The sequence below is a fragment of the Lissotriton vulgaris genome, chromosome 3_1, assembly GCF_964263255.1.
Source record: "Lissotriton vulgaris chromosome 3_1, aLisVul1.2, whole genome shotgun sequence".
Taxonomy (NCBI): domain Eukaryota; kingdom Metazoa; phylum Chordata; class Amphibia; order Caudata; family Salamandridae; genus Lissotriton; species Lissotriton vulgaris.
This window is the reverse complement of record NC_141689.1, coordinates 734398368-734421836: the sequence shown is the minus strand read 5'-3', so window position 1 is coordinate 734421836 and position 23469 is coordinate 734398368. Positions and strand designations below refer to the sequence as shown.

The 23469-nt window shown below is 42.4% G+C and overlaps 1 protein-coding gene across 1 annotated transcript in view; it reads right to left on the bottom strand.

Moving 5' to 3' along the window:
* COMMD10 (COMM domain containing 10) overlaps nucleotides 1-23469 on the bottom strand; it is an 898809-nt gene that overhangs the window by 822142 nt on the left and 53198 nt on the right. The window contains exon 3 of the mRNA XM_086963023.1: nucleotides 5421-5531. Within this exon, the coding sequence (XP_086819149.1) occupies nucleotides 5421-5531 (111 nt within the window). The remainder of the gene's footprint in view (nucleotides 1-5420; nucleotides 5532-23469) is intronic.

Genomic DNA, 23469 nt, shown 5'->3' with positions numbered 1-23469 from the left:
GGATCCTTCGCTAAAGGTTCAGGTCTGACTTTTCCATGCATGCTCTTCCAACTGGCATCCTCGGCTCGAAGAGTTCCTGCTTAATGTTTTGATTCTCCGTGTTTCGACATTTTTGGCTTCATTACAATTGTCCAGTCTCCAAGCCAGAACTTGCCCACAACAGGCCTTCAGCAACCTGCAGCTCCAGAAATAGGCTCTGTAGTCCTCTCCATCAGACGCTGTCATCTTCTTACACTGGGAAATATCTAGCACCAGCAAACAGAATGCTTCTCCATCTAAGGAGGAGCCTTCCCAGCCCTTTCCAATGCCACTCCAATGTAACATCATGCTGGGGACAAATAAATCCCCACCACTGGCTTACAGGAGGTCTCTGGGGTGCCTCTTCCCTCTTCAGGATCATGTATGATCTCTTAGGCCACATTCACTCCCAGGCTGGTACCATCTCACAAAACAGGGTGTAGAGGTGAGAAGTTTCTCCCTCTAATTTTTGGGCTCCAAAACTGACCTATACTTTCCGGACTCCACTCTAGCAGTACTGCTTCTACCACTTGGCATTATCCTAGATCTGCTACTACTCTTGATCTATGAGAATGACCTGAAAATGGGGGCCACATCAGAGAACTTGAGAAGAGCAGCCATCTTGATGCACAGGTGCCCCCCTACCAATATAAGGAATGCTAAACAAGGCTAGAGTGCCAAATTTTCAAATAGGATTACAGATGTTGAAGTGCGTATAAAAACAAAGTGCAACAACTACAGAATTTGTTACTCTTTTCTTTATGTTATTGTTCCTGTAGCTTTGGAGCAATCTTCCAGGACCCCTCTCCCTCGGTCACAACATGAACCTCTTCAGAAAGGCTTTCAATAATACTTGTTTCAATTCTGAGGCTGTATCGTTGCAGGAGGCTGGAAGGCTTAAGAGAATAGGCCTTGTTATAAATACTGTGCTGATGAACAATAATACATGGAATTAAAGGCAAGAATTCATCAACACTCTGTTGTTCCCTTTTCTGACTTACAATCACAATATAATTTGCCAGACACATTCCTTCACGAATATACATTAATCTCCACAACCTTACAATCTCAATTAGCTACTTTTGATTTCTCTAATGTTTCTACTTCACTTACATTATCCACACCGCTAAATAATATTTCTCTTGAACATAAGCCTAAAGCAGCCCATATCTATAAATTACTATTATTACGTGTTACCGATAGGCCTAAATCCCCTACAGAGTTGACAATGAGAATGACCTATCTATCACATTATCTATTTTGGATTGGGATAAATTATGGTCTAAGTTATTCAAAACTTCAGCTACTGCTCGTATAACTCAGTCATTATACTTTATTTATAACAGAGCTGTGATTACTCCTGTTTGTTTATCCAAGTTCTCTCCTTCCTCATCTTCTCTATGCTGGTCATGTTCTGAAGTTCCTGGAACTTTAAAGCATCACATTTATGAATGTTCTTATGTTTTCGCCTTTTGGAGTTCTATTTGGTCTATATGTATGAACGTTTTTAATTGGGATTTAACACTATCATTGAAAAATGTGTTTTTTTGGGTCATTATCATCCGATCTAGATGTTGGTAATCCTATATCTTTATTGTTCGACCTATTTATTGCATTAGCTTTTAAAGTTATTCTATTGCACTTGAAAGATAACTCTAAACTATCTTCTGTTATTTGGTGGAATTTTATTTGTGATGAACATAAAATTGCTACTGTCTCTTCCTCTACTGTTCCTCAAAAAATTAAATCAGATCTTCTCTGGATGCCATTTACTTCCTATCTTTCTTCACATGCGCCTTCATCTTTTTAGTTTCTCTTTCCCCTATTCTTCTTTTCTTTTATGTTCTTTTTCCTTTTTCTTTTCTTCTTTCTTCTTTCTATTTCTTCCCTTCATAGCTTTCTCTCTCTTCACATTTGTATATTCTATGTACTTATATCATTTGTCATATGTTTATTATCCACAGAATGGTGTTATTTATTTATTTATATCCTCTCCTTGTTATTTTTAAAACTCAATAAAACCTCTTAAACAAAAAAAAGTAAGAATTCAGAGAGGGAGGCAAAGCCTCTGCTAAATCGTTAGGGAGAGAGAAGGAAGTGTGCGTGTTAAGATTTGTTTTAAAAAATTGGTGTCCATTGTATTTCCTTTTCTCATAGTAGACAGTGATAATACAATGACGTTCAGTGTTTCATTTAATAAGCACATACAATGCTACTGGTTTTGAGAGATATTTGTGAAGTTTGAGGAGTCTTCAGCCCTCCTTTGGCCTCTTGGAGTATCCTTTTGGCCCCAATGTGAAGATTACTGTTCCCTGTGACCTGGGAACAGCCTCATTGTCAACTGCCCAATCCTTTAAAATGGCTCACAGTTCTTCAGTCAGGATTCAGAGATGGCCATACAATCAAAATGTCCCCACTCAAAAACCTTAACGGCATGCAACATTCTCTTGATGATGGTGATACATGACCCCTTATCCTTCTCAAACTAACTGCTGCCTTCCATATCATCAATCATGCTCATCTGATGATTTACCTACTCAAGCAATGCATTGGTGCCAGAGGCTCAGTCCTTGAATGGTTTGAATCCTATTGATCGAACTACTCCCACACAATGAAGCAAGATATCCAAACCTTCTCACGTCATTTGTGTTGTTCCTCAAGGTGCCATCTTGGCTCCCACTTTCTCTAACAAGCGCATGGCACCTACTTGTCCACAATCTGCCAAGACACTCGAGTGCTCATCCACCAGTATGCAGATGACACTCAAATGTACCTTAAAATCTCTTCTGTTTATGTTATTTTGCTATGTGTCATTCATCTGAGTGCAAACCTAGGAACTGTTTCACACTAAACCTGCAAAAAACAAATTCATGTTTTTCTTCCCAAGGTTTGAGAAAGCCTTCACAACAAATTTAATCAGCAACCTTAACCTCTGGGAGTCACCGTCACTCGCCCCCACAGTCTTTTCTCCTGGGATTACTCTAGAAAGAAACATATCCTTGATTCCCCATGTGAACAAACTTGCCAAAGCAGCTAACATTTACTGGCAAAATGTAAATAATTTTAAATCACTCTTATCACATCCCTTTTTACAATCAATAGCTTCTGCCATCATTCTAACTGCAATGATCTTTGGAAACACTGTAGTAGAAGGCACCCCACAGAGTGCCCTTACACCACTGAAAACTGTCCTCCATGCAGCAGCACGGCTTGAGTCATCTACCCAAAGCTGGGCCTCATGAAATGTACCTTTGCTGAGTGACACTGTCTTACAGTAGAAGCCAGAGTAGGGATGGCTGGCATACGGCGCTATCCACTCCGATTGCCCTCACTCTCCGCCTCGTTTCCATGTACAAAATGTCGGGAGGTGTCAGAAATTCAAGAAGTAAAAATAATGTACTTCTCAAGCCACCAGCCTTTAAAATTACTCATGCTCAATATTAACCCTTCTCAGGTGCTGCCTCGTTTTTGAGGAACTCGCTACCAGCAGACTTAAGAGTAAAACCTACACTGATGTATCTTCGTAAACACCTGAACAAGTACTTCTTTGAACTGTATCTCTGAGATGAAATTTATCTATCATTTGCTAGGGCCTCTTTACCATCCCTTTCTAATACTGCTGCTGTAGCGCTGCATAGGAGGATTACCGTGCTATTCTGTTCCAATTCTCTTATGTTCTCAGCAGACTACATATCTTGTTGCTCTATGTAAAGCACTCTCATACCTTGCAGTGCTCCACAGTTTATAAAATTGTTAAACAAATAAATAATCGAAAGCCTGGCAGATGTGTGTTATTTGGGTTTCCTCGGTTGTATAGTATAGCTGGATGTGCCTGAAACATATGTGTTATTTAAGGGCGAGCTTTGCTGCCCCAGGCCCCACCTCTAGGACTCTGTCTAACCCTGATGGACAGACAGCCTTTCTGTACGACACAAAAGCCTGCAAGATGTGGAACAGACTGCTGTCCTAAGTAGGCCTGTGTGGTAAATTCCGTTCCGCTTCTGAAATTTGCGGATTTTAGGTAATTTGCGATCCGCGGGAACGCAAAATTGCCCAAAATTCTGCGTTCCGCGAGTTCGCGAAATATTTTGCTTGTTCGCGTTCTCAAAATGCGTGTTCGCAAGATATTCCCCCCCTCCCCCGAGCACGCAAACAGCAATTGCGAACAAGAAAAAAGCATAGCGAACAAGCAATTCCACGCGTTTGCGGAATTTCTGCGTGTTTGCAGAGATTTTTTTTACCGTTTTGCAGAGATTTGCGTAACGCGATTACGCAAATTCCGCCCACCCCTAGTCGTAAGCCGAAGTGATGTGTAACACATTACAGCTCTGCTGCTGAAACTGGCATTGAACACTCTCGCCAGCCCAGCATACGGCTCTGAAGCCTGATCCTATAATATCTATCTGCCTCAGCATGTAAGAGGTACAACCCAAGGAGTTGCAGGCCTGTGAGAAGCATAAGTCTGCATTAAGAAATCTTCAAGCCTAAGAAATAACTTAACGCTGTGTGATTGTCGTAACCTGCAATATGGCCCGGTTCTCTAAAATGACAGCCTATAAGATCTGCTTTGACCAGTCCTAACTGAGAAACAATGCAGCCATTAAAGTACAAACTCCATATATTTATGTCTGCTCTACAATTACTGCATACATTAAAAGCTAGAATCTGAGTAATTATGCACGTTACGTATTATCTATATGGATTGAGGTGCATTAATAATTCTTTGATTAGTACATTTGAATTGAATAAGCATACAGAAAGGAAAATAAAAGAAGCATTGCTGTGTCTTAGCATGGTGAGTGATATTGCTTGCCCCTTGCCCCTTGGGCATACAGTGCTTCTTGCATTTAAACTAATTACAAAACATCCTTGGGTTTTGATATTATTTAGTGATGTGTTAGGAGGAAGGTCTTGGTTTCTAATTGGTGAAGTTTAGGGTAATTTAACATGCTTCTTGGGGAAATCATGCTATATATATCAACAATAAGCAGATTTTGTTCAATAAACACGTAGTAGCGGGTATGTGGCCTCCTCCCACATTTTCCGTGAATATCACTGGAGCATAGCAGGGGACAGGGGCCCGCTAAACCCAACTTTTTATTGTGGAAGAGGCACAGAGTCCTATATAGGGTGGGAGATGATCCAAACGGGCTCTGCTCGCGCCCTGCTCGCGCCCTTGCCGGTACCGGAAAGCTCATGGAGTTAGGGGTGTTGACTATCCATTTGATTGCTCTTTGGAAGGCAGCTCTGACCTCCTCTCCTTTCTTCAATCAGATGCAGATGGGTTCTTCAAACTCTGGTCTGTGATAGTCGGCACATTTTGGGCATTTTTGCTGGGCACAGTGGCAAGTGTGCGAGTCATGTCATAGGTAAAGCAGACAACATGCTGGTAAAACACTTACCTGCTCCAGTATGAATGATATTGTTTCAAGCACCAAGTGCAGATCTTGCTTTTCTAGTGAAAAGGCTGCTTGGAGCTTCTCTTCCTCGTCCTCGCTAAAACTGCGCTCTGCCTGCAACAGACCATCAGATCAATCTGTTATTCATTGCAGTCCTATCCGAGAGCTGAACCAGGTTTGAAAACATCACTAATATTGCACGAAACCTTCCCAAAATAAAGATTTACCAGTCAGGAAAAGATCATTTGCTAATAATATTAAAGTCTGGCTAGGATGGGCAAAATTTTGAAGGTCTTTCTAATATGTATTTTACAACATTTTCATTCAGGTAATATAAAAAAGGATCTAACCTCCAACATCTTAACACAAGATATTCTGTTTCAATTTTACTTTCGGTAATATCAAATATACCTTATTCAAACCCAGGCCAACCATTAGCTTACCCACTCCTTCCTGTCAAGGTAGGAGGAGAAATTTCGAAAATCAAAGATGTCTGCCCCTTTTTTAATATAACTTTTTGGATTTTATAACTGGAACTCAATAAATGATATCATTATGTGCAGTTTACAATAGTCGAGAGAGAAGTTTTTATTTTTGCTTGATTTCCACTTATGAACATTTTTCTCATTTACAGTATAATGACATAGAGACATATCTGTTGCCCAATCGTATTCTGCATCAACAGATGTGTTTTCATTCTCTGATCAGTGATTGTGATTCTTGCTCCTGACACAAAAGCTATACACACAAGATCATACATAATGTGTTACATCGCTCACTGTCTGAAATCCAATGTCAAGAGGAAAAGGGTATGATTACGGAGACAATGTAGCAGGGCAGGAATTCTCATCTGTCAAGAGGTTGCCTGTGAGATGTCTATGGAGAGGTGACCAGTAGAAGTTGAGAGATGCAAAAGATATTTTTGCTGGTTCATGCACATGTCCGGGACTGTGTCTCCCTTCCAGCACTAGTTGTGTGGTACCTCGTTAAGTTCTCTCTTTAACCGTAATTCTTGTACAGCTTCCCGCTTTACAACACTATTTTTTTCATGAACAAACAAAAGGGTTTGTACCCTATCTTACAGTCTTGAGTTTATGCAAATTCACAAATAGGCTAGTCCTTATTGATTGGGGCTGCCTGAGTATCTACTGACTTGACTGCAGGTGACCCAGAACGCCGCTGCAAGAGCCATACCCATGCTTGGTCCCAGAGCCCGCATGGCCTCACAGCTGAAATCTCTAAATTGGCTCCCTGTCCGCAAAATGATTAATTTTAAAGCCATGGTCCTGGCTTTTAAGGCTCTCCACGGTTTAGGAGCTGGGTACATCACAAAGAGAGTCCAATTTTACCATCCACACAGTGCACTTAGGTCTGCAGCACTGCAACTGGCTCGGTCCCCCAGATACCTTCGGGCACGTATCGGGGGTCGCTCCTTCCAGGTGCAAGCAGCAAAATTGTGACACAATCTACCAGTGGATCTAAGGTTAACTCAGGATCTCCTGGCGTTCAGGAAATCTCTAAAAACTTTGTTGTTTTAGCTGTAAACCCCAGAGGTTGGCTTCCCCACCTGGCTTGGCCTTCATCCTGCTTCAGCGCCGAGGCACTCAATTGAGTAGCTGTGAGCTCTACAAATAATCTTTTAATTTAACATAACATAACATAACATAACAAACTGGGATGTTGACCTCACCGCATGTAATTTTTTTAATTAGCACCTGTTTTTTGAATACTTTATAACTTACCTTCTGCTCCGACGCATCTTGCACACTTCCAGGCTTCTCCGGTCCACCACGGAGAGTCCGTTTGTGTGGAGGGAGGACCTGACCCGACCAGATACCCCGGATAGACTCCACTTCCGGTTCACACAGGTTAGCAGTCTAGCTGCTCACAAAGCGGATAAAAGCCACTGCACTCCCTGACGCGCAGCGGACGCGCGCAGCAGGTGTGCCGCTGGCACGGCGAAGGTGCGCCAAAGGCAAGCCCGTCTGCGCCGTCCGCGTCAATCCGGGTCCCGGACCCCTGTTCGTTCCACCTCCGAGGGCCGACATTATACCTGTGAAGAGCTGAAACATATGAATAAACACTCGTGCACCCATCCACTATCCCTCACAGAAGACCATAGCAAGTGCCCTCTCTGCTCCTACAAATTCACTCCCTTGGGCTTGCCCTTTTTAGACCCTGGAACACCTTTCGAATTTTATTTGCTCAACTGCAGATCCCTACCTAAACACAACATAGAAATCTCCTTACTCCTGGAGGACCTATCACCCGAGGTACTCTTTCTCACAGAGACGTGGCTCACCCCCTGCTCAGACCCCAACATTATACAAGCCCTCCCCCCAGGGTTCCAAATTAAAAACCTAGATAGAACATCCGGCAAAGGGGGCATGATCGCTATTGTCCATGAAGACCAACTGACCTGTCGGCTACTGGGCAGTCCACTGTCAGACTGTGAGAATGTCCATTTCTCCATCGAATTCTCCCCCACACTCACCTTCTCAGGTCTTCTCATATATCGTCCTTCCGGAGCCCTGAACCAGTTTTCCCACTCACTAATAGAAGCAGTAATAGCCGTTGCCAGTAGTACAGCCAATTTTATCATCCTTGGAGACCTTAATCTCCACTTTAATGATCCGCTGGATCATCATGCAACCGACTTAGTCTCAGATCTTGCATCCTACCAGCTTTCTCGGAAGGTACATCTAGCCTAACACATGAAAGGGCACCTCCTAGACCCGATTTTTTCCAACCTAGCACATCTAAAAGGGATGGACCCCATTCGCCTTCCCTGGTCCGATCACTTTCTAGTCCGTTCCTTTGGAACCCTTCAAAAATATCTCCCCTCCCCACAATAGTGTGGAGTGGTGTGGCTCACTGGTTAGAGGCGGCAGACCCGGGAGCAGAAGTCGGCCGGGACCAGGGTTCAATTCCCGACGCGGCAGGGTCGTGGACTTTGGTCAGCGGACTCGATAATTCTCGCTTCGGTGCCTACTCTAATCAGGGGTCCCACTCGGCAACTCTGGGCATCAGCTTGCCTAATCTCCACAACGGCCCCTCCAACGCCGGGGATGTTTGGCTCCACCTTGGGGACTCCCAGCAGGGACCATCCCACAGGGAAAGCCAGGACGGGTTCCCCAGCGTTACACAGCGCCAGGAAACCTCCGAGTAACAGTGCGCTTTACAAGCTCAAACATAATAATAATAATATTGTCAGTGCCCACTAAAATTCTCCCTTGGTCAAAACTCTCGGCAACAGAATGGACCCTCACTCTAGAAAATACTAGACCTACCTTCAATGATAACCCTTCCACCTCCTATAGGGACTTTACTAATTGGATCAATAACTCCCTAAACACAGGGCTCCCAAAAAAATCATACCGGGAGAAACCCGTCCCCAACAAACACGTCTGGTTTACTCCCAAGCTTCGTCTGTTGAAACAAAACGCAAAAAGACTGGAAAAATCTGGAGGAAAGACTTCGCTCCCGGTAAAAAAGCAGAGTATAGGTCAGCCATAGCATCTTATAAAGCTGAGATAAAGATTGTCCAGGCCACCTACTACGAACAAAAACTATCTCAATCAACCAACCCCTCAAGAGAATCGTTTGTCATCGTTAAACAGCTATTAAAACTTTCAGATACTAAAACTGCGCCCAATCCTTCGGGTGAATTCTGCAATAAAATAGCAGACTTCTTCCAGTCAAAAATTCAAAACATTCTGAAGCATATCCCTCTCCCGGACACTCCTCCTCTACCCCAATGCAGAGACCCAGAACATAATGAAAATCACCCTGGCTTAGAAATCTTCACCCCTCTCACACAGGAATCTCTTCTTCCTATACTATCTGCTGTTAAAAGTGGGCCCCCGCTTGACCCCGCAACACTCAACATCCTCAAAAAAGTTCTAACCACTATTACTCCCTTCATTACCCACTTAATCAATGTTTCACTAGCAGCTGGCTCAGTCCCTGCAGAATGGAAAAAAACGCTGATCAAGGCTCTTCGAATAAAACCTCACCTTGACCCTGCGGAACAGGGCAACTACAGCCCCATTTCGCTTCTCCCTTGCATCAGTAAGCTGGCAGAAAAACATGTTAACAACTCACTTTCAGCTTTTCTGGAATCCCAAGGTCACCTTCACCCATCCCAAACTGGCTTTCAGCCCCATCAGGGTACCAAAACTGCCCTTCTTTCGGTGGTGGAGAATGCCAGGAAATTTATTGCCCACTGAGGGTCCTCTGCCATTATACTCCTCGACCTCAGCGCAGCCTTCGACACTGTTTCACCGTCTTAAGAAGGCTGGAGTCTCAGGATTAGCTCTGGCATGGCTACAGTTTATCCTAAAAAAATATACATTTTCAAGTTTTTAAAGAAGGAGACACCTTCACCAAACCCCTCTCCCTCCAATGTGGCGTTCCCCTTGGGCTCCTCCCTGAGCCCCACTCTCTTTAATGTGTACATGGCCCCATTGGCGGATATTGTATCCCCCTTCAGGGTCCACATTGTCACATACGCAGACGATACTCAGCTGGTTGTAGAACTAAACCAGACCAAACAGTCACCCATCGACCTCCACTCCTGCCTCAAGGAAGTCACCACCTGGATGTGTCTCTCCCATCTGAAGCTGAACAGTGACAAAACCGAACTGATGGTGTTAGGCAACCAGCTGAGTTTCAAATCGAACACCAAGTGGCCAGCATGCATGGGTCCAGTCCCTATCCCTACAACTGAAATAAAGAGTTTAGGAATCTGGCTGGACCAAGAACTTTCATCCAAAACCCTAGCACGCAAGACCGCTGCCGCATTCTATGACATTCTTTGAACAACCCAGAAAATCCTCCCCTTGCTTCCCAATCATACCAAACGACTTCTGATCCAGGCCCTGGTCCTGTCTAGGCTACATCTCGGCAACTCTCTCTATCTGGGTGCCCCTACCTCTGTCATCAACAAGCTACAAGTTGTGCAGAACTCAGCGGCATGGCTGCTCACTGGTACGAGCCGCCGATGTTCAGCTAAACCCACCCTTCGATCCCTACATTGGCTCCCGGTACAGGAGAGAGTCCATTTTAAGGCATTGTGTATCGACCACAAATCCCTGAAGGGAACTGGTCCCCCTCTTATCAAGGAAAATCTAGTCAGACCGCACAAGGCCCCTAGATGTCTCCGCTCCGACGATCTCTATCTGGCACCGGTCCCCAGAATCAGAAAATCCAGATCGGGGAGCCGCCTCTTCTCATACAACTCCTCCAAGCTCTGGCATTCTCTTCCTCAGCCCTTAGGAAAGAACCCAATCACCTGGTCTTTTGGAAGCAGTTGAAAACTTGGCTTTTTCCCTGAGTATTCCTCCCCCTCCCTATCGTAGTCCTGCTGCAGCGTTGGGATGCCCCCGGGTAGCCATGCGCTATATAAAAGCCTTTTTCATTCATTTCAATGAGCAAAAGAATGATGGATTAAACCCAGATCCTTGTAACTAGGGGTGAATGTTTGCATTGTCCAGCATTCCGTCCATCAATTGTTTCTTTTACATATGTCGCCCTAAGTGGGAAGGGGATGCCCAGACGTGGGTCCCGTGCTTACTACGCCACTGGATTCAAGGGTGATGCCCTGAAACCGGTCCCAGGATGCTTCTTTCCGGTCCAAGGAGGGCCTGGATTGGCAGTTCGGGCTGGACTGTTCCCACAAGGAACAGGGTCAAGACTGATCTGCATATGGCTGGGTAATAACTGGGGTGGTGTGGTGAGCAAAAGAATGATGGATTAAATCCAGATTCTTGAGACTGGGGGTGATTGTTTGCATTGCCCATCATTCCTTCCATCAATTGTTTCTTTTGCATATGTCACCCTAAGTGGGAAGGGTATACCCAGACGTGCATCCTGTGCTTACTACACCACTGGATTCAAGCTAGCCTGACTGATGAAGGGTGATGCCCTGAAACCGGTCCCAGGATGCTTGTTTCCGGTCCAGGGAGGACCTGGCTTGACAGTTCAGGCTGGAGTGATCCTACAAGGAACAAGGTCAAGACTGATTTGAATATGGCTGGGTCCAAACTGGTGTGGTGTGGTGAGCAAAGGAACAATGGATTAAACCCAAATCCTTGTGACTGGGGGTGAATGTTTGCATTGTCCAGCATTCCGTCCATCAATTGTTTCTTCTTCATATGTCACCCTAAGTGGGAAGGGTATACCCAGATGTGGGTCCCGTGCTCACTACACCACTGGATTCAAGTTAGCCTGGCTGATGAAGGGTGATGCCCTAAACCGGTCCGAGGATGCTTCTTTCTAGTCCAAGGAGGACCTGGCTTGGAAGTTCAGGCTGGACTGTTCCCACAAGGAGCAGGGTCAAGACTGATTTGTATATGGCTGGGTCCAAACTGGGGTGTTGTGGTGATCAAAAGAATGATGGATTAAACACACATCCTTGTGACTGGGGGTGAATGTTTGAATTGACCAGCATTCCGTCCATCAATTGTTTCTTTTGCATATGTCGCCCTAAGTGGGAAGGGTATATCCAGACGTGGGTCCTGTGCTTAATACTTCACTGGTTTCAAGATAGCCTAGCTGATGAAGGGTGATGCCCTGAAACCCGTCCCTGGATGCATGTTTCCGGTCCAGGGAGGACCTGGCTTGACAGTTCGGGCTGGAAGTTCCCACAAGGAACAGGGTCACAACTGATTTGCATATGGCTGGGTCCAAACTGGGGTGTTGTGGTGAGCAAAAGAATGAATTGAGGTGAATGTTTGCATTGTCCAGCATTCCGTTCAGCAATTGTTTCTTTTGCATATGTCGCCCTAAGTGGGAAAGGTATACCCAAACCAGGGGCGTAACACATGCCCCGCAATCCCAGCTGCGGGGGCCTGTGCCACTAGCCGCCAACTCTACAGGTAACATGGTTTGGCAGCACCCGTTTTGTCGGGCCTTCACAGACAAAAGGCACCGCTGGTATTAAGGTGATTTAATTAGACGCATCTAAATTTGCAAAGCTATTGCGCTATATATTTTTTTAATAGTTTGTTGAACTGAAAATGTAAAGTACTATATCGTGTGCTAAGGCTCTGTGTTAAATGATATGCAAATGTTATCCTCTGATACTGGGTTGAAGGATGACTAGTGGCTAACGCCCTTAATCTATTGACTTTTTTCCAAATTCGGTCCTCGTTCGGAGCGAACATTTTCAGTGAAGAAACGCACGTATTCTGACTGTACCAGCTTCTTTCACCTCCCGCTCCGGTCAAGCTTTATATTTTCTAGACTCAGCTTTTACCTCAGGACACTGTTCCCCTCTTCCAGCCTGTTAGCCTTGGGAAGATTCTCTATGGTTGCCTTCAGAGCCATATTTAAATATCCATTTATTCATTAGACTTTTACATGATTGTTTACAAGGCTCGACCTCTAGAAGGTAACTATGGATGGCTGTACTTTGTCAATGGAGCACAATTACAATCAATTAGGAGCCAATACATTGTTAATGACTACAAGTAGTGTTCGCCGTGTTTGCAAGTATTTTAGTTTTAAAAGCACCTGCTGCCGCCTTCATAAATGTTCATACAACAATAAAAATGTCACGCTAACTCTGTGATTAATGTTCTTCCTGGAATGTGATTATTTTATCTAGTGGAAGTTTTGACTGATTATAAAGTAGAACAAAGGGTTAATATGTCTGCTGCTAAGTAGGTGTTCTAGTAAGATCGGGAGTGCATATAATGTAAATAGGTCAGTGCTTTTATTCCAAAGATCCTTTTTAGGTCTCGCCTGGCGTTAGCAGCGGGCATGCGCTGCCCTCGCCTTGCGAGAGCTTCTTCGAATCAATACGATTCCAGAAGCTCACTTTCTGATCCACCCGTGTTTTGCATTCGTTCGCGTCATTTTGCGTCGCCAATTAAGCAAAACCGGGTGTTATGATTGTCCAGGAGGGTTTTTAGTCCCTCCTGGTTACCAGCCTGTCCACTTTTGACTCCGCCCACCGGGATTGCATCTTTTACTGGTGGCGGGAGACAGTGTCTCTTAATTAGCCGCTACGCACTTTTTTGTTCTCATTCGGCTTTGGCAAAGGCAGCCGCATGTTTATTTTTGCATCTCGCTTTCACTTAAAGTGAAAGCGCGATGCAATGATAAACAAGCGACTGCCTTTGCGCAATGCCGAGAGCTTGTTTTTAATGTAATTGAACCCATTCTTCCGACATAGGCGGGGCATCGGCACGGACGTCAGGAGAGTCAGTGTGCTTTTATTCCTCAGGTGGTTTCATTTAGCTGAAACTTGTTTTCTTTTGCTGTGGTGAGTGCTGCCTGTGCCTAGAAGCCCTCGATGTTATTGGCTGGGAGAGGATAGTACACTACAAAGCTGCTGACTTTGGAACTAGGCAATCAGACTCGAGGCCCGGCGTCAGCTCAGCACCCTGTGATTCCAGGCAAATCACCTCACCTTCCCTTGTTCACAATTTGAATGCGTCCATGTGTTATGTAACTAGTGCTCGTGTAAAGCGCTCCCTCAGGTTTGTTTTCTCTTGCTGTGGTGAGCGCTGCCTGTGCTCAGACTCAGTGCCTAGAAGCTCTCGATGTTATTGGCTGGGGGAGGCTGGGTCATTGCAGAGCTACTGACTTCGGAACTTGGCAATCAGACTTGAGTCCCAGTGTCGGCTCAGCACCCTGTGATTCCAGGCAAATCGCTTCACCTTCCCTTGTTCACAATATGAATGCGTCCCTGTGTTATGTACCTGGTGCTCGTGTAAAGCGCTCCCTCTGTCAGTTTCGTGTTAAATAAAACTGCTCTGATGAGAACTAAACAAGATCTGAGCCCAGCCAGTCCCAGACCTTCAAGGCTGAGACAGAACCCACCAATCAGAAGATCAGAACAGCAGAGCGTCATCGCTCACCACGTGGATCCTGGCTTCTGTCCTTTTGTGTTCCCTTCTGATCCTTTTCACAGTGCTTAAAAGCCCCCGCTGCCTGTCCTGGCTGCAGACCACAACAAGGTGTCTCCACAGGGGTGCCACCCCCAATCCCAGATGCTTTTTTGTTTTAAAACCCTCTTTATATGTACTGTATCAGCTTGTCACACCTCCGTGGCATAAGAACCTGCCTGTAAGAAATATCATATTGATTGAGAACGCACTAGGCCTTCACAAGACTGTGAATAAACAGGACGTTTTCCTTTTGATAACGATAAAGATGACCGACCCATGCCTCTCTTGTGTCTGAATGTCATGTTTTGACTCTCACTCAAACATCTCGCCGTGTGTACAGTTCACAAAACAATCATAGTGCTATATGTCTAAGTTTTTTTAAATGACAACTACAATTTGGGGCATTTTGGAAAACACTTGCTTTTTGTAGCTTAACATCTCAGTGGTGTCGGTAAATCGGTTTCAAAGTTTTCATTTAGTTGAAAGGCATGTTTTTTTTTTACGTGCAATACTTACCAGACTTACATACATGTCAATTCAATCCCCATTCATTGCAGTCTCATCATATTTTGTGCTGGCTATATCATCTGCTTACACCTTTAGCTTTAGAATACCAAATAATCCCATATTAAAAAGTATATAACAAGCATTTGCGATGCAGTAGGTCTCGCATTTACGCGAATTTGAGATATTGGCATTGTAAATAATAATGCGTTTTATTTATGCTTCAAAAACCAAAACATAAATAAAAGGCATTGTCATTTACAATGCAAATAGCTCAAACTCGCGTAAATGCAAGACCTGTTGCATTGCAAATTCTTGTTTTACTTGCAGTTCATAAGTTAAAATCACAATATAGAAGTGTTCTAATCCCTGTCATAAAAGAGCTGCCTGTAAATTGCAAGGTATAGATTAGAGCGCTATGAATTTTCCCCCTAGTTTTTTATTATTAAAATGTTGCAAAAAGATTCATTTTGGTTAAAAAAATCAGTTCTTATTATTAAAGAGAACACCCAACCACAGTGTAATGTTTTAAATTCTGAGTTTGTGCTTCTCTAGACAAGCACTCAAACTATACTGTGTATCAGTATGGTTGACATGTGACTCTTACACCTAGTAGACCTCTGTCTTATGTAACATTCCTATACATTGATTTACACATTTTGATTGATTGTCTCTGTGTAATGTGTGTATGATGTAAAGTGCTCTGACACCATACACTGATATTAGTGGCACTATAAACCTAATTAAATGCATCTGAGCGAGAGAGTGGTTATGGAGACTTGAGGGGCCCTGTTAAAGGTTGGTAGTGAGGGAATCTGTAGTGAAGGTGGTCATTGGGGGCTTCAACAAACAAACAAGCCAGGCCTGGATATAATAATATACGTACAGCTGAAAACAAGCAGAGCTCTCTTCTGCAATGGCCAAAGTCATACAACTAAATTAAATTACCTCCTGTCTTCGTGACTCCACTGCTGATTGAGCGTTCGTCCAGTATTAACAGGCTTGAGAGCAGCAATGAGCGCCCTGGCAGGCTATAACCTATGTGTGCCTCATCCTCACTCTCCTGAGGCATGCTTGATGTGGAGTGTCTTCCACTGACCGATCAGTTTACAAGGGCAGTAGATTAGCCCCCTGCCATTTCTGGTGCTTTCCATATATGCTTCAAGATGTTATTAAGATTTTCTCGTTGCTCAAATGGGTTTTGTTTCTGATAATTGTATGTTTCCCTTGTCTTCATTGCTTGATTTTGCTCGTGAGAAAGTGTCACTAATAGTCGTTAAAATGTCACTCATAATTCCACTGAAATTATGACAATGTCACACATAGCAATCTGAAACCTTGGGAGCTATGCGGAGAGCTCCTGATTGAGTAGGGAGGCGGCGGTTTCTTGAATGGGTGGAGGGGCTATTAATTAATGCGCTAAATGGATGTGGATGGTAATTATAAAAGCAATTACCATCCTATTTTAAATTATATCAAAAGCTTCGATGGACGTCAGGCTAAGTCGTCACAGCGTGACGTCTTGGAAAGGGAGGGGTTGCAGCATTTGGAAAATGGCCTGACGTCAGAGCGGTCATGTGCTCTAAACAGTTACACAGTGCATGCTTCTATGCCTCGTGTATTATGTTAAGAGCTGTAATTGAGAGGCGATTTCATGAGTTGCAGCTGGGCCTCATTGAAAGGAAGCACCGTGGACTGTTCTGATGAGACACCGACAACTGGTAACATGACTAATAGTGACGGGTGAGTGCGTTTAGTCCTCCTTGAGTGTCAGTGTCTGCTTCACTTTCCCTCCCTAAACCCCTTCCTCTCTTCCTTTCCCCCACTGCCCTTGGCTTGTCACTCTCTCCTTTAACCTCTATTTCCTCTCGAGTAGCAGCAGTGGGGATGATTCATTCAACTAGTTTAAATTACGTGCTTTAACTGAAGTGTCATTGAGCACGTCTCCTGTGCTGTAACCCCAAAGCCTGGCAGACAGTGTGCCTTCTGTCTGAAAGAAATGTAAATGTGGCCTACTAGTTAATCTTCAAATGTAAAGGGAAACATTTGCAAATGTAAATGATGCTTGGGAGTTAGTAAGTGTACTGGCTTTAATTGATCAAAGGTTTGTGTTGGCAAACACATTCTTTTTGAGTGGTAGTGCAAACAGTTAACAAGTGAGCTGTACAGTGAGTGTTTTTAATTGGCAGGGTGTTGAAGGAATAGTAATGTTAAAAAAAAATTGTACAGTCTCAGTATTATTAAAATATATATTTTGGAAACACCATTTTATCTTAACCTTTTAAGCATTTTGTAGCAGTATATCTGCTATTGTGTGTACTGCAAGTTTAAAAAAGTGAATTACATAATCTCAGTGCTCTCTGTCATGGACTGACCTTGTGGCACTAGAAACTATGCAGTAAACTATTCTCCACTGCACTAAGATGTAATTATGTGGCTCTCTGGTTACACACAGACCTCTGCAGTGTATTAACTAATAGACTTTCATAATGTACTACAGTGCATTTGCCACTATTATTTTTTTTTTAAATCTGATATTCTGAATTTACATATTTAACAGTGAATGCTAACGTGATAATGAAGAAAATTGAGGTTTGGTAAAATAAAATATTTGCCTAAGATCACACCATTTAAGAGGGGTAGCTGTGATTTAACAATATTTTCTGTTTTTTCTTTGTACAAATCGGCCACTAAATGAGTATCTATTTATCATTCATTATCTTAAGGCTTTGTTTTCAACCTCTTTTTGCAGTTTTTATATACCGCAAACTCGACCCGAAGTAATAGAGCGCTTTATGAGCACCAGTTACATTACACAGGGTCACATTTATTTTTTATAGATGCATGTGAAATTAACTGATATGCACAGAAATGCAGACAATTCAAGTAAAAATTAAACCTGGTTACCCTGTTCCTAAATAGGCAGCTCTGGCCGTAACATCACATTCTGGGTTCAGAGAGGGTGGCAGGCTGAAGCCAGTATTAGAACTCTGGGCCTGATTCAGACAGGGCCTCCGCACTGTATGGAGCTTTGGAGCTCGAATATGGAACTGTAAGGCACATCGGAGGTTCACAATTAAAAGTCTCATAGTTTTGTGAAGATTGTAAATTTAAAAAATCTGTGAAGAGTTGTTTAAAAACATGTTGCTGCTACACTCGGGCCTTTCCTAAACTCTCACCCAGGCACATAGGCTCAGTGTGCAACACCTGTGCATTTCAGAAAGAAATTGCCTGGACTTCAGACATGAAAATTCAGGAGTCTGAGGTATTCCTCCTGTCCCATTTTCCATTGCCTTTCACCCTCATTCTCTGCCATGGCATACCTCCTCCTCCCATCTGCCAAACCACTCACTGTGTTAAAAATCGCTCCTGGACTGAAGTGATTTGGGAGGCAGAGCTCCGTAAAGCATTTCACACTAAAGCTGAAAATCCCTGCAATGGCACATTTTTTCTACTTCTGATACTTGTGCTTGTGTTTTAGGTGGTGTCATGTAACACTTAATGATTTCCTTCCAGGGGCATGCTTGTGTAACGCTATAGACACATTTGCTCCATTTTGAATTAGGTGTCACCAGAACTCCAGGTGTCCCTTGATTGTCTTGTAGGGTAACTTAGTGGGTCAAAGTATCAGTATAACACTGCATTAAACCTACAGGCTATGGTTTGAATACCTACAGGACAGACTTAGACCTTCATCCTCCCAAGAGTGATAAAATGCATGTACTTTGTGTGTAAAGCTAACAAATCATGCAGTCCAATAGCATTTGGCATAAAGAGTTACATGTCACACAATGGTCTATTAGAGTGGACTCCTCCTCCATGGTGCTCCATGTGCAGCAAATGTGAGGTTTACATCCAAAGCTTCATGCTGGCTGCTTTCTTTACAGCTATGAAACCAACCACTGCATGTGTCAAAGTCAGGACCAGGACACTAGACGGGACCTGTGTACATGGCAGGCAACAGCACTACACTGTTTCATATAGCTTAGTTAAATAAATGGATGAGGTGAAGCGGACACAAACCTCTACTGTGCAGTCTCATCCAAGCATGATCAAAACGGGAAAGGCACATTTGAAAGGCAAGGCACATTGTATGAATTTTTATTATGCTCTCTTTGTTAAGAATAAATTAAAAACCATGTCAGTTCTTGATCATTGTTCATGCTTCTCCACGCCAACCCCCCTACACTCTTTCATCTTTGAATTCTATCTACTTTCTTCTCCAGCCATCCTAAACTTTTGACTACATGCATGCCTTTTGTTCAATCTAAAAAACAGTCTTCCTTGAATATTCTCAAAACGTTTTGTCTTTGATCCTGCATCCACACATCTGCTTTTTTGCCCACTCTGAATCCCAGTCCTCCTTCCCATCCAGCATCCAATGTATTTGTTAAATCTCCCCTCCATTCTCTATTCAACTATTTTCCTTCCATGTTTTTGTCTTCATATCTCTCATGACCTCCTCGACATGCCACTAGCACCCTTGAACTGTCAACCCTCATTGCTTTTTGTCCTCCACCTATTTTTAAACTCCATTTTTTCACATGTTTCATATTTGCATTTGTTGGGAAATACAGAAGCTATAGCAGAAAAGGGGCAGAGAGGAAGAGGAACTCCTGACAATTAAAGAGCTATGGTTCATTTAAATTCATAGAGGGGGCAAGTGTGAGTAGTTTTTGCAGATATTTAGCTTAACAAAAGTGAGCAGATGTTTGATTCTCGCAGTTGAGTACAACGAAGTAGGTATTTTGAGAGTTTTAAAGCCTGCAGTGACCCCTACAAGAGAAATTGGTGATATTTAACTGATGCAGATCAGGTAAAGGGATAGATAGGCTTTAAAGTGTAAACATACGTATTTTTAAATAGTTTTTCCAGCTTGCCTTTCCGTGTCAATTCTTGCTTGCAGGAAACTGGTTTGGAGGAGAAATATTTTGTGAAACTGAGAATCTAAGAGAAGTGGGCAGTTATCACAGCATGGAGTTTCTCCTTTCTGCAGGGGTCATCCAGTGATGTCCAGGATCAGTCAGGAGCTATAACTGACATGGTATCTCAAAGCTGGCCCTCTCGTTTTTAAAAGAAAACCCCCCGACATTCCTCCGAAAAGAGCAACTCACCCCTGTACACGAGCCTGGAATGAAACTTTACCCATGTGAATAAGCAGCACACCCATTTGCAGTACACTGTTTTCACAGACAATAAGTACATGACTATAATTTATTTTAAAAATCCAGATCTTTTACTACAAATAAAACAAAGAACAGAGATGATAAGTTTTTAGTTGTTAGCCTACATGCCAGATTTCTTTTCATACATGAACTAATCACTTGTTTCCCAGTGTATGTTCCTCCTGTATTACTGGTTTGGATGGTATTTTTGCCCTAATGAGAACGATTTATCTTTTACTTTGGTTGAAAATATAGCTATGAAGATGCGTACAAAGTTATATTTTGATCGGCTACTTATTGACCAAGTGTCCTCCTTACTCGAGTGGTTCACAAGATGTATACAAAATAAGATCACATTACATACTGTGTTCCACGTGTCTGGTCAGTATTGACAGTGCATTGCGCCCTGTGTATTTTTTCCTGATTGTTTTATTAGGGAATTTGTGTCTGTTTGAAGATAAATACAAATATAAGAATTTTTACAAATGGGTTCTCTGTTGTATAACGTTTAGGGCAGGCTAAGAATATTTCAGAGTGAGTCTGATGTTAATAGATAAATTATAGAAAAATTATTTTCCTTGGCACTTTTTTTTAGAACAAAAAGAAAAGATTTTGAATGAATGATTTATGGGGAATCAAATTCATATGCTTCTTTGTTCTACCTAGAGTCCTTAGGTTTGAGGTCAAGTCATGGATTGCATTACCAGCTCTGAAGCAGTCAGTTTAATTCTGCTGTTGAGCCAACCTTCTCAAGTCTATCAAGCATACCCAGAATTAGTTCACCCTTATCAGCAAACATAAATACTACAGCCCTGTTCTGCATTTGTAAACAAAAATGGCTTCAGATTATTAACACTTCCAAGGAGGCTCCATGGTCAATCCATTCCCTGACCACACTATCTTTTTAAGGACAACTTAGAGGCCACAGCATTTGTCTTCCAGTCCAAGGATTGAACAGCCTTAAGATAAGGCCAGCTTAAGTACACACTTCAGTCATACCACTCCTTCAGTATTCTTTGCAGACCCCACAGTTGCCCATTACATGTGCATAAACTAGTTCATCTTCCTCCTGAGGGCCAATACACAGTGCAACACACAATGAGAACCTTGGATTTCCCTTTCAACCCTCCTTCATCAAAGTCAGAGAATCACAGTTTACCAGGGAAATGCATTCTTAGAGACATGATTTTTAATGTAGATGTTGGTGAGGTACAGGGTTATCACAAATACTATTGTTCCTAAGAATTGATGAAGATGAATCAAAATACTGAAGGGACGACTAAAGCAAAAGTGAAAACAAGAGTTTACAGTTCGGTGAGTCCATAAATGCTAAGTAGTAGAGCCTTTTGAGGAACTGTAAGAGGGAGAGGATTGATATGAGTGGGAATTAAATAGGGACAAAAAAGTCATACGAAGACTAGGAAAAGTGGAACCTGTGGACCTTCTTTTGCTGGAGACTATCATTCATAATTCAATCTGTTGGAGGAAGCAGAACACATTTCTGCAACTCTCAACCTCACCCCCATACATTTTGAGAATAGTTTACATATCTTTGGCATAGGTAAGCAATCAATATTGAAGTTTAAAATTACTTCGGATCAAACAGTCGTCATTTCAGATCTTCCCACCAGAAGCATTTTGTATAACCTCCCATCCTCTTGTTGGGGAAGCATGTATGTGAATCCACTTACGTCTAATTCCAATAATGACACATCATTATGGTTATTTGATGGACACTAACTTTAAAGCTGCAGACTCTGTAGACTAGAAGTAGTCACAATCTCTCATTTTATGTTTCTGCCCCTAGCTGTTTGACATGAGCCCAATATATTTGATAGCATAAAAAACAGCTACATGCATGCTATTCATTTTGCCCTAGAATTCCTGGAGCAGGGTGCAGATAATAAAATATGGTCTTCTGTTGCAAAAAACATTTTGAAATTGTCCAATATAACCACTGACACATACATTTAATGAATTAAGGGATTACTGCTAATTGCCTGAGAAATGAATGACTGTGACTAACAAAGTTCTTAATTTCTGGTAAATGGACCTGTTGCTATTTTTGGCATTTTAATATACATTCAATCTTACAGTTTTGATTATCTTCTGATATTACATTAACTTATTTTATTATGATCAGTGCTGGTTATATTGGTAATTGCTAATTAGGTTGCACCTAACAGGAATTAATCAAATACATTACTTTTATTATTGAGCTCAGCCTGGAAACACTCCGACATTCTCTGCAGAGAGGGTCTATGTACCAGAAACTGCAAGGCAAAATGAGTTCAGCCAGCTACTTCAATATGTAGAGCAAAAGACTATGAATCTCTGATTGATTACCTTTTTGTAATGTATATGGATGCTGCTAAACATTTGAAAACTGATCACCATACACTGGTAATAAGTTCAATTCAATTCAAATGATCTTTATTCGGAATTTTGATACATCCATACAAGTACATACAGAATGAAACACATTAAAACACATAAAAACCTGTATAAAAGTTAAAAACCAAATTTCCAATTGGGTTTTAAGCAGCATAAATATCGTGAAGAGCAAGATACATATAATGTGAAACATTAATCCAATTGTATAATTTTTACCACGACTTTCAATTTATATACTCCTAAAAGTGATCGTACAGATCCAGACACACATATAGTTATTTCTTTGTGCAAATTGTATTAGAATGGTAAAGTGCAATGTGCGTTCACCTGAAATAATCATATAGGTCCAAACACGCATAAAAATGATTCTTAATGCAAGTTGTATCAAAGTGATAAAGTGATAAAGTGCAATGTGCGTTCAAGTACAATACCATTGTCCATTATGCTTGTTCCATACTTGCCCTTGATCTTACACAGACTTTTATAAAACAACTTACAGTGTAAATAATCTCATCAGTTGACAACGTTTGTAGGAGCCTCAATGCCAGATTAAAATCCCTTTGGTTGTATTTGCGGAAAATCTGCATTAAATAATGGCGAGTATATAAATTGTAATGGCCACAAAAAAAGAAATAATGCAGCAAACTTTGTTTTCCACCTGCAGAGCAGGGGCAGTCCAGCTCTTCTAAGTTTTTATTATAGCCAAGTGGGAAGCTTAGCAAGTTGACAATGCTACCATCCCGGAACCTGAATAAAAGGCTCCGGTTCCATCTTCCTTTTGGGGTTGTCAAATATCTGCAGGGCTTATTTAAGTTATCATTGCCTGATTCGATTACTGGCAGATATTTAATAACAGCGGGTTTTACAAATTCGGATCTCATTCGTTCCTCCTTGTATAGATCAAGCAATGCCCGTTTAACAGTGTTCTTATGATTAGGGACAATGGTATTAGGGGAACTGTACAAGGAGCCATGTCCCACACTCAACAGGCTATTCTTAACAGCATTTAGCCATGGTATATGATGCGATCTTTCATGTAATAAACAATCAGATATTATGCTGCGTGTTAAGGATGCTGCTGGATTTGACCAT